Source organism: Dama dama, chromosome 1 (assembly GCF_033118175.1).
Source record: "Dama dama isolate Ldn47 chromosome 1, ASM3311817v1, whole genome shotgun sequence".
In the NCBI taxonomy this organism is placed as follows: Eukaryota; Metazoa; Chordata; class Mammalia; order Artiodactyla; family Cervidae; genus Dama; species Dama dama.
The window spans coordinates 83900309-83914345 of NC_083681.1; the positions used below are offsets into that span (position 1 = coordinate 83900309).

At 47.3% G+C, this 14037-nt stretch overlaps 1 protein-coding gene across 5 annotated transcripts in view; it reads right to left on the bottom strand.

Moving 5' to 3' along the window:
- Nucleotides 1–13484, bottom strand: part of NCAPD3 (non-SMC condensin II complex subunit D3) — a 58499-nt gene extending 45015 nt beyond the window's left edge. For 3 of the 5 annotated variants that reach the window (XR_009694632.1, XM_061154490.1, XM_061154478.1), the window contains exons 1-13: nt 13330–13484; nt 12243–12397; nt 9581–9743; nt 8023–8207; nt 7287–7454; nt 7119–7180; nt 6840–6927; nt 4791–4924; nt 2775–2847; nt 1922–2047; nt 1558–1810; nt 1136–1192; nt 791–880 (exon numbers count right to left, since the gene is read on the bottom strand). Coding sequence is in view for 4 of the 5 variants with exons in the window: in XM_061154490.1 (XP_061010473.1) it covers nt 791–880; nt 1136–1192; nt 1558–1810; nt 1922–2047; nt 2775–2847; nt 4791–4924; nt 6840–6927; nt 7119–7180; nt 7287–7454; nt 8023–8207; nt 9581–9743; nt 12243–12397; nt 13330–13393 (1618 nt within the window). In the remaining variant the exon portion in view is untranslated. The remainder of the gene's footprint in view (nt 1–790; nt 881–1135; nt 1193–1557; nt 1811–1921; nt 2048–2774; nt 2848–4790; nt 4925–6839; nt 6928–7118; nt 7181–7286; nt 7455–8022; nt 8208–9580; nt 9744–12242; nt 12398–13329) is intronic. The other 2 variants (XM_061154499.1, XM_061154509.1) reach the window with 2 other exon arrangements.
- Nucleotides 13485–14037: the final 553 nt, after the last annotated feature.

Consider the following 14037-nt stretch of genomic DNA (forward strand, 5'->3'; position numbering starts at 1 on the left):
CAGCTCCAGGTCTCTCTACTACCTAGCCAGGTGTGCTTCTGCCCTCCTGAACCACACTGACACTCTACCGTCCCAGATTACTCTGGTTTAGTAAGTCACTGAAAGAGTACAAACATCACTTGTGTTCAGAATCAAGTACAGGGTTCATGGGAGAAAGGATCCCAGAATCTCCACACGCAATGTGTGACCCGTTAAAAGACAGTTCATATTACTGGTACAGAGAAACTATAATCCAGATTTTGCACTTTCCCATGGAAGCCAGGACTCAGTTCCATACCATGTATTAGAAGTGGATTCCGAGATGGCATGATCACAGTCAAGATGCCACGTGGAAAAAGTAATAAAGAATAAAAATAAACAAGGGCCATAGTATTGTGCATTTTTTCCCCTCTTCTGTGATGACTTTTCTCTAAACTAAATTTAATTTCTACTGCACCTTCCCTAGTAACTGGTCGTTTCTGGTCAGCAAGCCCAAGGTGTTCATAACAACTGACTTCAGTGAGCAAATAAAATATTTGTAACATTCTCTGAAGTGTGACAGAAATACGTGAAATACAGAAATACATGACAAGTGAAATGTATCATATTCTTTACCTTGAAATGAAATACAGAATAGTGCAAGGACATCAATTAAGGAAATAAAACAGAGATTACTTTTAAGGGAAAACAAAAGATCTTCCAATAGTAAGGGTGAATTTGAAAAAAAATCCCCACATTTTGAGGCTCTACCTACAGTTGTCTGAAATCTACTGGTTACTACTCATCTAAAAAGGGATAAGATCTGACATACCCATAGATCCAGCTGCTTCACCACTGCTATCTGTGTGAATCACCTCTGAACCTGCAGAAGGGTTATGTATCTGCCTCTGATAGGAAAAAGCTTAAAAATAAATTTTAAAAAGGCTCAGTCAGTACACTAAAAAATTGTTATACTTTTCATTAACATAACCATGGTATACTACACATTTAAGTTACTATGAATCATTACTGAAATAAATTTTAACTTCTTTAAAGAAAAAAGTGCAGTACTAAATCAGGTAATATGCAGACAGAAAACATTACAAATATTCCGCAAGCCCTTTAACTAAAAGGACAATTATTCAACATCTGACAGTATACTGACCCATTTTCTTACCTGATGAATTTGTCGATGGACTCTGTTGGTGGCTCTGTACTCCTGGAGCTGCAGGAGCTATAAGCAAGCAGACAGGTCAGAGGAGAAAAGTCACAGTATCAAAAATCGTATGTAAATATTTACAGAACCCAAATCAAGATAATCAGGCCCGAAGATGAGACAGATTCTAAATAATGACAATTCACGGTGTGCATTAAACAGGCCCAATACAGCCACTACCCAACGACACAAAGTAATAGTGACTGTAGCCAACAACCTCAGGCCGAGGACAAGACTGAAACCGGTCATGTGAGAGCTATTTGAGAGCACCGCCAGCTGAAAGGGTCTGAGAGCCGCAGTCTATCACAGCACTCCGATTATTTCTGCCACCCAGTCTGGACCAGCAGGAGTGAGGCCAGGCTCGGGGTGCTCAGCACACTCACTGTTCTGCAGAAGCTCCTGGATGCTGTCTGATGGGGCTGTGGCAGAGGACTCCAGGCAGTGTGCAAAACTGGACAGCGCCTTGCTGCGCACCGTCGGGGCCTTGTCTTTACAGCGGGCGACCAGGATTTCCTGAACCAAGAACTTATGCTTCAGGAACTTCTCGTGCTCCGGGGTCAGCGGGCCATCCACCTCTCGTTCAGGCAGCTCCAGGAGGGCCAAGGCCACATCAAGAGTGAACACCCGGTAGGAGACCTGGCAAAGCAAAACTGCACGTATCTCCACCACAGAGCAACAACAAAGCATCGCTGCATCTTCAGAGCTGCAGGGCTGGGAGCCAAGAGCTCACGCAGGTGTAGCACCTACCTTGGCATTTCGTGTTAGTCCATAAAGCCAGGCCATGAAAGAAGCATATTCTGCACAGGGAAGCTTGTTGAGCAGCTGGACCAGGGACTGAGCTGCGTAAGTCCGGTACTCAGATTTATCGACCACCTGAAACACAGACCCCGAGAAGCTGTCCCTTTAGTCCCCACGCAGAACGACAGAAACAGACACATTGGTGCAAGCAGACAATCGCTGAGTACACCCAGCTCAGCAACAGTGCCAAGTGTCTACATGTTACAGAAATGACCACCCAGTTCTACATCTCAGACCTACTGGGAAAGTAACCTAGAAGACATCTCCAAGCACAATTTCAGAGAGTTTATAGATCTCTAGGATCCACAGAGTTCAAGTGAAGCATCATCTGTCCAAATTGTTAAAAATTTTAAGAGATATTCACATAATTTTGAACACTGACTGGACACTGGATGGTATTAAGGCATTACTGTGAATTTTTTAGGTGTGTTAATATTTTGTGGATGTGTTTTTAAAGAGTTCTTATGCTGTAGAGAGACACATGCAATAGTTATGTTTGAAGGGATAAGATGAAATCTGCTTCCTAAGAAAATCCAGTGTGCCTATGTGTTGGCAGAGCTTCTCCTTATACAAAATCACTGAACATTCTGTTCATTACTCTGTTCTATATCTTTATATATTTGAAGTTTTCTAAAAAAGGAAAAAAAGTTGTTTTATTCCCTCAAAACTACTCAAAGAGAACAGCGAATATACTAAGTAAAAAACACAAGGCTTGGTAATGACATAGACTCATTTCTAAGAACACTCACATGCATTCACTTTCACATGTTTGTCAGACTCTTAATAGCACAGCAAACAGTACCTTGACACAGATGTGCTGCAGTAGAGTACGAAGGACTGGATACATGCTTTCTTTAAGTTCATCCACCAGCAAGCTTTCAAAAAGAAAAGAAACAGTCACTGTTTATAATATATTTATAATAAAAATAAAATAACAACTTTCCTTAAACCTATTCTCAAAAATAGTGACATTTCTACATTTTAGAAACCCTAACTACTAAGAACACTCTACGCCTGCGCTGGCAGCAAAGTCTGAGCATGTGGAGTGTGAAGACAGCATCACAGTGGAGCGCCGCTCCTGGTCTGAGCGTGTGGAGTGTGAAGACAGCATCACAGTGGAGCGCCGCTCCCGGTCTGAGCGTGTGGAGTGTGAAGACAGCATCACAGTGGAGCGCCGTTCCCGGTCTGAGCGTGTGGAGTGTGAAGACGGCATCATAGCTGAGCACCGTTCCCGGTCTGAGCGTGTGGAGTGTGAAGACGGCATCACAGTGGAGCACCGTGCCTGGTCTGAGCATGTGGAGTGTGAAGACAGCATCACAGTGGAGTGCCGCTCCCGGTCTGAGCGTGTGGAGTGTGAAGACGGCATCACAATGGAGCGCCGCTCCCGGTCTAAGCGTGTGGAGTGTGAAGACGGCATCATAGCTGAGCACCGTTCCCCACACCCGGGGGGTCTCCAAACTGCTTCCAGCAGCCAGTCAGAGAGGGGCAGGCCCCAGACCTCACAAGATCCTTGGACTGCTTAAGATGGTTCTTATTAAGGCCGAAATAGGGCTTCCCTGGTGGCTCAGTGGTGAAGAATCCACCTCACAATGCAGTATACATGGATTCAATCCCTGATCCAGGAAGAACAGGCAGAGGAGCAATTAAGCCCGTGAGCCACACCTCCGGAGCCCACGTGCTGCAACTCCTGAAGCCTGGGAGCCCTTGAGTCCCCGCTCTGCACACTGCGATTAGAGCAGCCCCCAGTCATCGCAGCTAGAGAGGCCTGTGCAGCAATTAAGACCCAGAACAGCCATAAATAAACAAATAACTTTTTAAAAATTTGGCAAGCTTTCTCTGTGAAGAGCTTGATAATACCTTTTTTTTAAAAAAAAGCTCCACTATATCCTTTTGAAGTAAATGACAGATTGAGACATAGTACTACCTCGTGGTAGCTCAGTGAAATGAATTTCTAACAGTACTTCTCCAAAGTTAACCCTCAAAGAAGCTATTAAAATGCCCAGATTCAACCCATTTTCAAGTGTCAAGTTTATTTATGCCATTATAGAAATAGTACTACAATTGCTGACATCATGATGGAAAATTTAAAACAAGTGCTTCTACTTAAAACATCTTATTTACTGTTTAAAAAAAATCCTTAAGGAGGGAGGTTCACTCAGGGGTCAGACAGTGCCTGTACCTGGCTGCCAGCACCCACACCCCGCACCCATGCCCCACGCCTGTACCCACACCCACAGCCCGCGCCAGCACCCACGTCCCGTGCCCCGCGCCTGCACCCCGCACCCGCACCTGCCCGGGCACCGAATCCGCTCACAGGCACGCTCTCCACTGTCCCCACCATCTCCGTGCTGCTGCCAGACAGACAAAACTGAGGACAGAACAGCTTATGACGCAGCAGCATCTTCCCAGTAAAGCCCAGACATGGGACTTTGTAGGCAAAGCCTACTGACTCATGAGGAGAAGATTAGTCTATCAATTATTGATAAAGAAGTTAAAAAAAAAGTGGCAAGGAACCTAAGGAAAGAGACTCAGAGGAGAGCCAAAAAAGGCAGAGACAGACTTGGAGCAGCAGACACTGAAACCACTGTCAGGACTCAGAGCTGGCCTCACAGGCCGGCCCAGGAACCACAAACTCACAACCCCCACCACCACACCCTACCACACCAGCCAGATGAGCTGCCATGCACTTTATTCTGAGCCACAAACCACACACAGCCCAGACATGTGTCAATTCCACAGGTGTCAGAAGTCCTGGCTAGCACAGGGCCCAGGAGACTGAGGGCGAGTGACAGAGAGACCCGAACTGTGTGCACTTTACCTTACAAACTGGATGGCCAGCTTCCTACTGCTGACAACTGGAGGCGTGATGGCAAGCGGGGCATGATGGGAGCCTTTACCCACTTCTACCATCAGTATTATATAGAGCATCTGATGCAAAACGTATCTGAGAACCTGAAAGAGGAAAGGAAATGCAACTTAAGGCATGACAGAGAATCCCAAGGCCTTGGAAACTGTGACGCAGACCACAGTGAGCTATTTCAAGTGCCAGCAGGTAAAGGAGGTTGACACAGGTTTTGGTTGACCATGAAGGATATGCTTGCTGGACAATGACCGGGTGTCAATACCTGCATAAAATGAACAGTGTGGAGGTGCTGCCTACAGATTGATGAGCTGGATTCCACCTGGTTTCTCTGCTTACCTTATACTCCAGCCCAGAAATCAGGGCTCAGAGAATCAGCCGCAACTGAGCAAGGGCAAAGAATGCAATGGGTTACCCCTCACAGGAAAGAGGAAGGTGATGATTCTCTACCTGTATTGCACCTGAAGCTTACAGAGCACCTTCCCATATATCATCTCACATAATCTACTCAAGGAGTTAACTCATGCATCCAGTGAATAAAATAATTTACTGGAAACTAAGGATGTGGCAGGTACTGCATTAAGCATGTCTCTGTTTTACAAGATTTGACCATACTTACTCTGAAACCTCTCAACTCAATGAGGTCAGCAAGACATTTCCATTTTATACTTGATACTATTATTATCTCCACTTTATACATAGTAAAAGACTTCGAAGATGAGTAGTCCCAAGCCAAGTAATCAAATGTCAGGCTACAACCAGTGTCACCCAACATCAGGCCAACACTTTTGCAATGAAAAACACCCTATCCTTAGAGATGCTGCCACCTGAAAGGGTAATTTACCATGCTCTGCACCTTCCACAATGTTAAAAAGGGCACAGAAATTAAAACTCTTACTGTGAATGCTAACACGTATTCCAAACACAGGGAAGATAATGACATCAAAAATTAAAGAAATATGGGGTGTTTTCTAAATAGCAGGCATTACGCTGAGGTATTCTTCCCTGTAGTCCTCCTGAGAAATCCACAGGAAGGGAAGCCCCTCATCCTCCTTGTTCAGGTGAGGAAACCAAGGACTCACGGAGGACACATAGGGCTTCTCCTGTGGCTCAGTGGTAAGGAACCCCTCTGCCAACGTAGGGGACACCAGTTCAACCCCTGGTCCGGAAGGCGCCCATGCGTCTCAGAGCAACTAAGCCCGTGCTCCCCAACGAGAAGCCACTGCGCCACAATCAGAGAGTAGCCCCCACTTGCAGCAGCTGAGAGAAAGCCTGCTCACAGCCACAAAGACCCAGCACAGCCAAAAATAAGTAATACTTTTTTTTCTTTTTAAAGGGAGACACAGCAGTGAGGGGTAGGACCCAAGTGCAGAGCCCGAGTGCCCAAGGCCTCCGCATCTTGCTGCCCCTGGAAACCAGGTGTACTGCAGGCACCAAAGGCCAAGGACCTTGGTCTGTCACGTTTTCTGCAAACTCCTGTTGCACTGACGACATTCAGGTTGAGTAACACCCCAGGGCTTAAAAAGCCCTAGCCCCAGTGTTAGGGCTGTGGGGCTTTGAAGGTCACCGCGAGTAAATCTAGATACGAATGCTGACCAGGAGTGTCAGCAGAATTATCCACAGAGGCACAAACACCAACAGAAACACAGGGGAGCAGGGACCTGCGAGGCAGCTACAAGGTCCTGTGACTGTCTGTCCTTCTCCCAGAGGACTCTGGTGAACACTTGTGTGAAAGTACTGCTCAGTAGCTTTCCTGTTCCTCTACCCAGGCCACACTGGAGCCTTCTTTATGCCTTAACTCAACAAGAGCATCCTGAGGCACCAGGGACCTGGATATGAGCCCGGAATGAGCAGCGGCCACCACGTGGTGACCATCACGCTTTTCATCACACAAACATCAATGACCCAGTGAGTTCACTCGGCATCACACTGAGCCCTTCCAGCATTTTAGTCTCATGACCCGTATGCTTCCAATTCAACCGGTAACTCAGGTCCTGTCTCCTTTACCTTGTCTCCTTCTCTGTGAAGAGGGGAACAAAGCAAATACAATCCATGATAGGCCAGTTCTGGTATGTATTTCATTTCTCTGAGAATTCTAAAGAAAAAAGGCAAAAGATTAGTTAATGGATGTGATTTCACTAGGATAAACTCCTAACCCTATCAGCCATATTTAAATGAATAAATTCTACCTATGTGCCAATTAGGATAAAATGGCATTTACACCTCTGCTGCAGCAAAACATCACACCATAATTAAATGTTAGCACTGGAAGATTTAATTGCTCACCTGGCTTGTGTAACCTGGAATTCGTAATGAACTGGTTCAAAGCTAGTTAATGCAACAAAGACCTGGAAAACAGATACCAAGAAAAGACCTGGTTTTTCCCACTCTTTAAATCTTAGCCATGGTCCTAGCTCTCTGAACCTGCCCAAGGTCCCTGGCATTCTCACTTACCTCTACACAATTCTGTATACACTCTGGCTTTTCTTTTAAGGAGAATTTAGAAAGAAGCCTTATAAAGTTCTTCAAAACGTGAAAGATGACATTTCGAATTTGACGACGATCTTCAGAAGAAAAAAAAACATTCTCTTCATCCTCCTCTTCTGGAGTAATTTCATCCATCTAGATCATGAAACACACAGCTGACTGTGTGGCACTGCCTCGCGGTGTGTGCCGAGGTCTGCAATGTCCCCAAGCCAAGGCCAGTGGAACTCCAGGTGGCCACCCTGGGCCCCATGGCCACAAGCTCAGTCTGGACCAGATGAAGGCTACCATAGCCTCTGGGTCCAGATTTTCACATCAATGAGACTGCCTGGGTTTCTTACCAACTCTGGTGTCAATGAACCTCTACCATCCTACCCAGTCACACAAGAAGGTGGAATTAATGTTATTTTATTATGTTCTTGTGGACATGAGTCCTCTGGACACTTCGACCATGGTCTCTAATGAAATTAAGGTAACACCTGCCAGCCTGTGGTGAGGCACACCTGGGAACAGACTGGTGGGAGGTGACAGGGAGGTTAGGAAGACGGCACGGGGAACGGAGGCTCAGCAGGCCACGAGGCCACTCCTAAGGGAGGGAAGGCAGACAGCACACTAGGGCTTTGGTATAATCATGACCCCCGACATCCTAACTTAATAAAAATTCTTACAGGAATCAGATACACTTTATGACCACACCCCCTCTTACCTCCACCTCCTCTCTCCTGTGGGGTCTTGCTCTCTTACTGCTCTCCTGTGAGTTGCCCTGAGGGTTCTTTGGTTGCTCTTTCTTTCTTTTCTGATTCAAGCTGGATTCCTGAGGCCAGCACTTCTTCAGAATCTGAATGCATTTGTCAAATATCACTGGATGGAAAACTTGATTGACTACGCTGCCTGTTCGTAAAGAATGAAGAGTAAGCAAGGTAGGTTTAATTGCTTTGAAATATGTCCGCTACAACAATGAAATATTAAAAAACAAACACAGACTTTTCCTTAACTTTGAACAAGGAACCTTTAGCGAAAAAGTTCCATTCAACTTCCGCCCTAGGCAATGAGCAGTCAGTTCAGTTCAGTCACTCAGTCATGTCCGACTCTTTGCAACCCCATGGACTGCAGGATGCCAGGCCTTCCTGTCCATCACCAACTCCTGGAGCTTGCTTAAACTCATGTCCATGGAGTCGGTGATGCCATGCAGCCATCTCATTCTCTGTTGTCCCCTTGTCCTCCTGCCTTCACTCTTTCCCAGCATCAGGGTCTTTTCCAATGAGTCAGTTCTTCGTATCAGGTGGCCAAAGTACTGGAGTTTCAGCTTCAGCATCAGCATCAGTCCTTCCAATGAATATTCAGCACTGATTTCCTTTAGGATGGACTAGTTGGATCTCCTTGCACTCCAAGGGGCTCTCAAGAGTCTTCTCCAACACCACAGTTCAAAAGCATCAATTCTTTGGCGCTCAGCTTTCTTTATAGTACAACTCTCACATCCATACATGACCACTGGAAGAACCACAGCCTTGACTAGATGGACCTTTGTTAACAAAGTAATGTCTCTGCTTTTTAATATGCTGTCTAGGTTGGTCATAGCTTCTCCTCCAATTCTCAAACCATATGGAGCAGGTCCCTAACATCTACCGCAAAGGCACTGACATAAGCAGCGACAAGCAGCAGGTTGGCTGATCCTGCTTTTCTCTTCCTAGTGAACTCGCGGTCCCACAGCTGCAGCTGACTCCTCAGCCCCACCCGCTCCTGCCCTGGGCTCGGGGTGGGTCGGGGGGAGGCCTCCTTCACAGCTCCCGCCTGAAGGAGGTGGGGCAGCATCACAGACACACCCCTTCCCATGCCTCCTCAATGTGACAAGCTGTGCTCAGCTCAGCCCTGCAAGTGAGAACAGTCCCACCGACTGTTCACACCACACAGCCGAAACAACAGTACCCCTCCAACCAGCACTTTTCTCAGGCTGGACAGGAGTCAGAAGGCAGGGACATCATGATGGCATGCAGAGTGGGGCTGGAGCTCTTAGAGCTCAGCATGCCCCCTCCAGCCTTCCCACTCTGGGACTGTTTGTGCTGGGTTATAGACTTAGCATAGTAACATCCGAAATCACATTTACAGGAAAACAGAGCTTTCTAAACACCTGTGACAGACCATGTGCTTCACAGATTCACCCTCACCTAACCTCCCAGTGAGGACAAAGCATTGATATAACAGTTCAAAACCAAGCAGACAAATTACAAACAAAAGGCCTGCCCCATCACAGCAAACATGCATACCTGGTACTTCCAACAGCAGGAAATACAGCCCGGCGGCGTGAAGGCCGAATTCCTGCTGCTGAGCACTGACATTTTTCTTAAGGACCTTATAAACGAAGTGGTGAAACAAGGCCATCAGCGCGTTGTGGGAAATCCTGTTCTCCATGAAGAAGGTCCAAATGCTCTAGGGGAGGGCAAACCGTAAGCACCAGTCGTTAGAGAACTGTGAGAGTCTCCGCTTGCTGTATCTGATTCTTCTGAATGCTTAGTGCCCTATAAGAAAATGAATAGATCGTTCTGCCTCCTAATTATAAACGTCTGCCATTTTCAAAGGGACTAAAACAGAAAATTTAAAAGTGTATTATTCAAAATTTACAAAGTTGAGGAGTTTCCTGGTGGTCCAGTAGTTAGGACTCCATGCTTCACTGGGGAAAGTCTGGGTTCGATTACTGTTTGGGAACTAAGATCCCACAAGTTGGTGGCTCAGCCAATAAAAGAAAAAAATAAAATAAAAGTCACAAAGATAAGAAACTATACAAGAACCTTAATTAAACTTTCAAAATAACTTTGGGTAAGTTTGAAGCATATGTATTTCTGAAATTACTACACCTGAAAGCTACACTAAGATTCTGGGGACACCTCTATCAGTGATTACTCAGACAAGTCACCCTTCCATCTATGTTAAATGTACCTCAATCCATTTATTACTCTAATCACTAACTGAAAAAATCAGAGCAACTTATTTAAATTGAAATGTTCTGTGGGCAATGGGAGCAGAAGAGGAAAACCTGAAAGTGTCTTGCTCAACAGACTGCAGAAATAGCCTTGATAGGAGAGGAAATAAACCCTAGAGCATAAACCATAATTTCATTAATTTGACCACTGTTCTATGCTTTCTCCTCTTATAGACAGGTTGAGAAAATAGGTTATTTGCATAAAGCAAACAGCAGGAATGAAATACGGCTTACGATGGACCACCTTAAAATAACATAAGCCCACAAAAGCTCAAGAAATCAGACCTCTACATCCTCTTTCCTTCACCACGAAGCTTGAGAAAGCAAGCAGTTACACTTTATTTCTAAGGCCACCTCAGTTCCCCTCCCGCTGCCTGGAACTTTGACCCTGGGGGACCCAATCACCTTGGCAGCATTTCATACCTGACAAAGACCCAGTTCACAAAACTCTATTAACTCTATTTGAAAAAAAAAGTCCCCAGTTTTTAGCCCCCCTCCCCAATTTCCACAACCATAACCCAGACCACAACACAACAAACATTTTTTTAAAAAAATCAATGATCAAAATACAATTGACTGTTGAACAACACAGGACGAGACACAGCTCCATAGACACAGCTCCTTCACATCTACGGTTCTGCATCCAGGGACTGAAACACCCGGGACCATCAGTCCTGTAGATGCTGCTGAAAACTCTGCATGTAAGTGGGCCTGTGCAGCCAAAATCCGTGTGACTCAAGGGTTAGTCATGATGTCCCCAGGGAGCTCCCTGGGGACAGCATTCCCCTCAGGTCTATTAGGTTCCTAGGTCTACTGCGCACTAGAACCCCTTCCTCCAGGAGGCAGACGTGAGGACAAGCGGTTTAGTCTACAGATGACGCTTAGACCTGAACCTTGTGGACAGCAAACACCTCGCTCTGGAAGCCTACCATGGACCTCACTCACAGCTGTCCTGTGTGCCCCCACCCTGCCCCATCCCCTCAGACTTGCTGTACGTCCCCACTGTGAAGATCCCTCTGAAGGCTGCCCCGGAATCCTCATTACTGGGCAGCATTCCAGCCATTGGTGAAGGTGTGCCTCCAGCCAGCTACCTTCTTTCTGGGACCTTCCCAACCTCAACCTCAGCAAGCTGCCCTTTCCACACCCCTGCAAGATGGCATCTAATGTGTCCGACAGCAGTTTCTAACACAGAGCTGGTGGCCCATGCTTCTTCACGCCTGCGGATGTGGTCACTGCACAGGCTCTGGCCAGAGCAATGACAGTGCACGCTCCCAGAGCCAGAGCTTAATTCTGCCCTCTCCCGCATCCCCCCGTAGGGAGAGGCTCTGTACCCTCCCCATGTTACCCTCCTAGGTACTGCATGTGGTACGCAGCATTATGCTTAATGAGTATTTAACAGGTCGATTTAATTTTTTAACAGCTACCTGAAACTAATAACAGAAGTATTTTTTGTTAATTTAAAGCTTTCAGAGACACTAATATCTAGGTATTCTTTGTTCTGCTTTCTAGCCATTCAGTTTTTTGAAATGAAGTTTATGACCTAAAGAGTAACAGTCACACTAGGTAGAACTCCATTTAAAGCAACTTTTTTTTTTCCTTTCTTAGTTCAGCTAATCACTTCTCAGGTTAACATTTAATTTCCTTAAAGCGAAGGTATCCTGAGTTGTTACTACATTGTCCTCAGTCATCTTTTCTTATTTTGCTTATTGGTTTTCATCTTTGCCTTGGCCTTTACTCTTTTCCTTTAATTTGCTCTTGTTAACAATGCTCATGACACGAAAAGAATCACACTGACAACTTGGGAGGACGATTATGAGGCCATCCCAGTTACAGCACTCTTCCTTCCTTCTGAACTGCACACCAAAGAGACCAAGTTCTAGATGATACCGGGTTTCTACCCGACACTTCTAACAACGAAATGGCTAGCTTGGTTTTTTTTTTTTTTTTACCTCAGCAGCTTCACGTTTCTCAGTAGCAAAAGGTAACATTGCGCTGTAAAGCTCTGTGAACGCGCTCAGGCCAGTCTGCACGATCTCTGCTTCTATGCTGGCATCCAGAGGCTCGGTCTCTGTGAACTCCAGTTCCCATACTCCATCCACCCATTCTAGTAGGAAAATGCAACTACAGTCAACTAGTGTTCTGTAGCAATCAGCTTTAGGCTCTAAGTACATTCAAGAAGAGAACAGTTTTCTGGGCACAAGTCATACCACATAGGTGAGGCAGAATGAACAGAGAAGCAGAAAGGGTTAGAAAAATCTGTTTACTCATTAAACTGACAGCTGGCTATTACGTTGGCCATCCTCTAAAAACATGAAGTAGGAAAACACTTTACAGATGTTAACAGTTTGGGGGAAGACCCAGCCTCCCCATATGTTCAAGCTAGAGAAGAGATAATAAAAAGCTGTCTCAGCCGTCCCTTTGTGAAAGTCTTATAACCAAGCTGAAGTCGCTCAGTTGCGTCCGACTCTGTGACCCCACGAACTGCAGGCTGCCAGGCTCCTCTGTCTGTGGGTTTCTCCAGACAAGAATACTGGAGTGGGTTGCTGTTCCCTTCTCCAGAGGATCTTGGCGACTCAGGGATCGAACCCGTGTCTCCTACATTGCAGGCAGATTCTTTACCGTCTGAGTCACTAGCTAATAAACCCAAATAAAGTGTACAGTGGAAAGGGACAGGTGAGGCAAACAAAATTAAATGACTCAAAAAAATATGAGTCAAAAAAACGACTGCCGGCTACAGAGATGCCGCGGGATGGAACGCAGCCTCGAGACAGCGGCCAGCAGCGACTGCGGCGGGTGGGGACACCCACAGCCCTTCAGTGACGACGGGCGCCCGGAAGCTCCAGCCGCACCCCTGGGCCCCAAGTTCAGAAGGTCAGCTCGGGCCAACAAACAGCCACGCGGTCGAAGCCTCGGCACATGCGAGGCCGTCCGCGCAGACCCGGGGGCAAGGCCAAGAAGCAGGAGTACAGAGGGGAAGGAGGACGCGGCCCTTGACCAGCACCCCCCGGAGCACCCGGGCCCCGGGCGCGTCCTCACCTTGGCTGAGGTCCAGTGGGCACCAGATCTGCAGGGCGCACGCCAGGTTCCCGCAAGCCTCCATGACGGCCGCTCGCCTCACTTTCAAAGTTGCTCCGGCGCGCGCGCCCAGAAGGCCCCGCTGACGTCAAGGGTCGGCACTGACCAATCACCGCGCCCCGCTGGCACGCCGGCAACCAATCAGCAGGGCCTTCCGCCGGATGCGCAAAGGGAGCGGGCGCCCGCCCACGCAACTGAAGTTGGGGTGGTTTTTAGGGGTCGCTTGAAAGTGGGGCTAAAGAAACGAGCCAAGTATACTGCCTTCCGGCTCCTTTTCCCTACGTGGCGGACGCCCTGAAGAGAAGCTGAAGCAGGGCACTTCCTGTTGTAACTGTCACTTCTGCCCCCTGTCAGGCGGCCTGTCGCCGGCCTGTCGAAGGGCCGCGTTTACCCATCAGTCAGCAAGCGGAGGTGTACACGTCCGAGTGGGGGAGCTGCCTACCGGTCAACGGATTAAACACAGGAAAAGCAGAAAAAGCAGTCAGAAAGGACTCTTTTTTTTTTAGAAAGGATACTGTTAGGGTCTGAATTTTACTGGACTGGTGTTTGACAGGTCTGGCAAGAGACCGGAAGGAGCCGCCGCCGCCCCGGCCTCTGCCGAGCGTGGGGCGGTGCTCGCGGCGCGCAGGCGCAGTGCCAGCTCCCCGGAGGGGCGCGGCGACCGCGCAG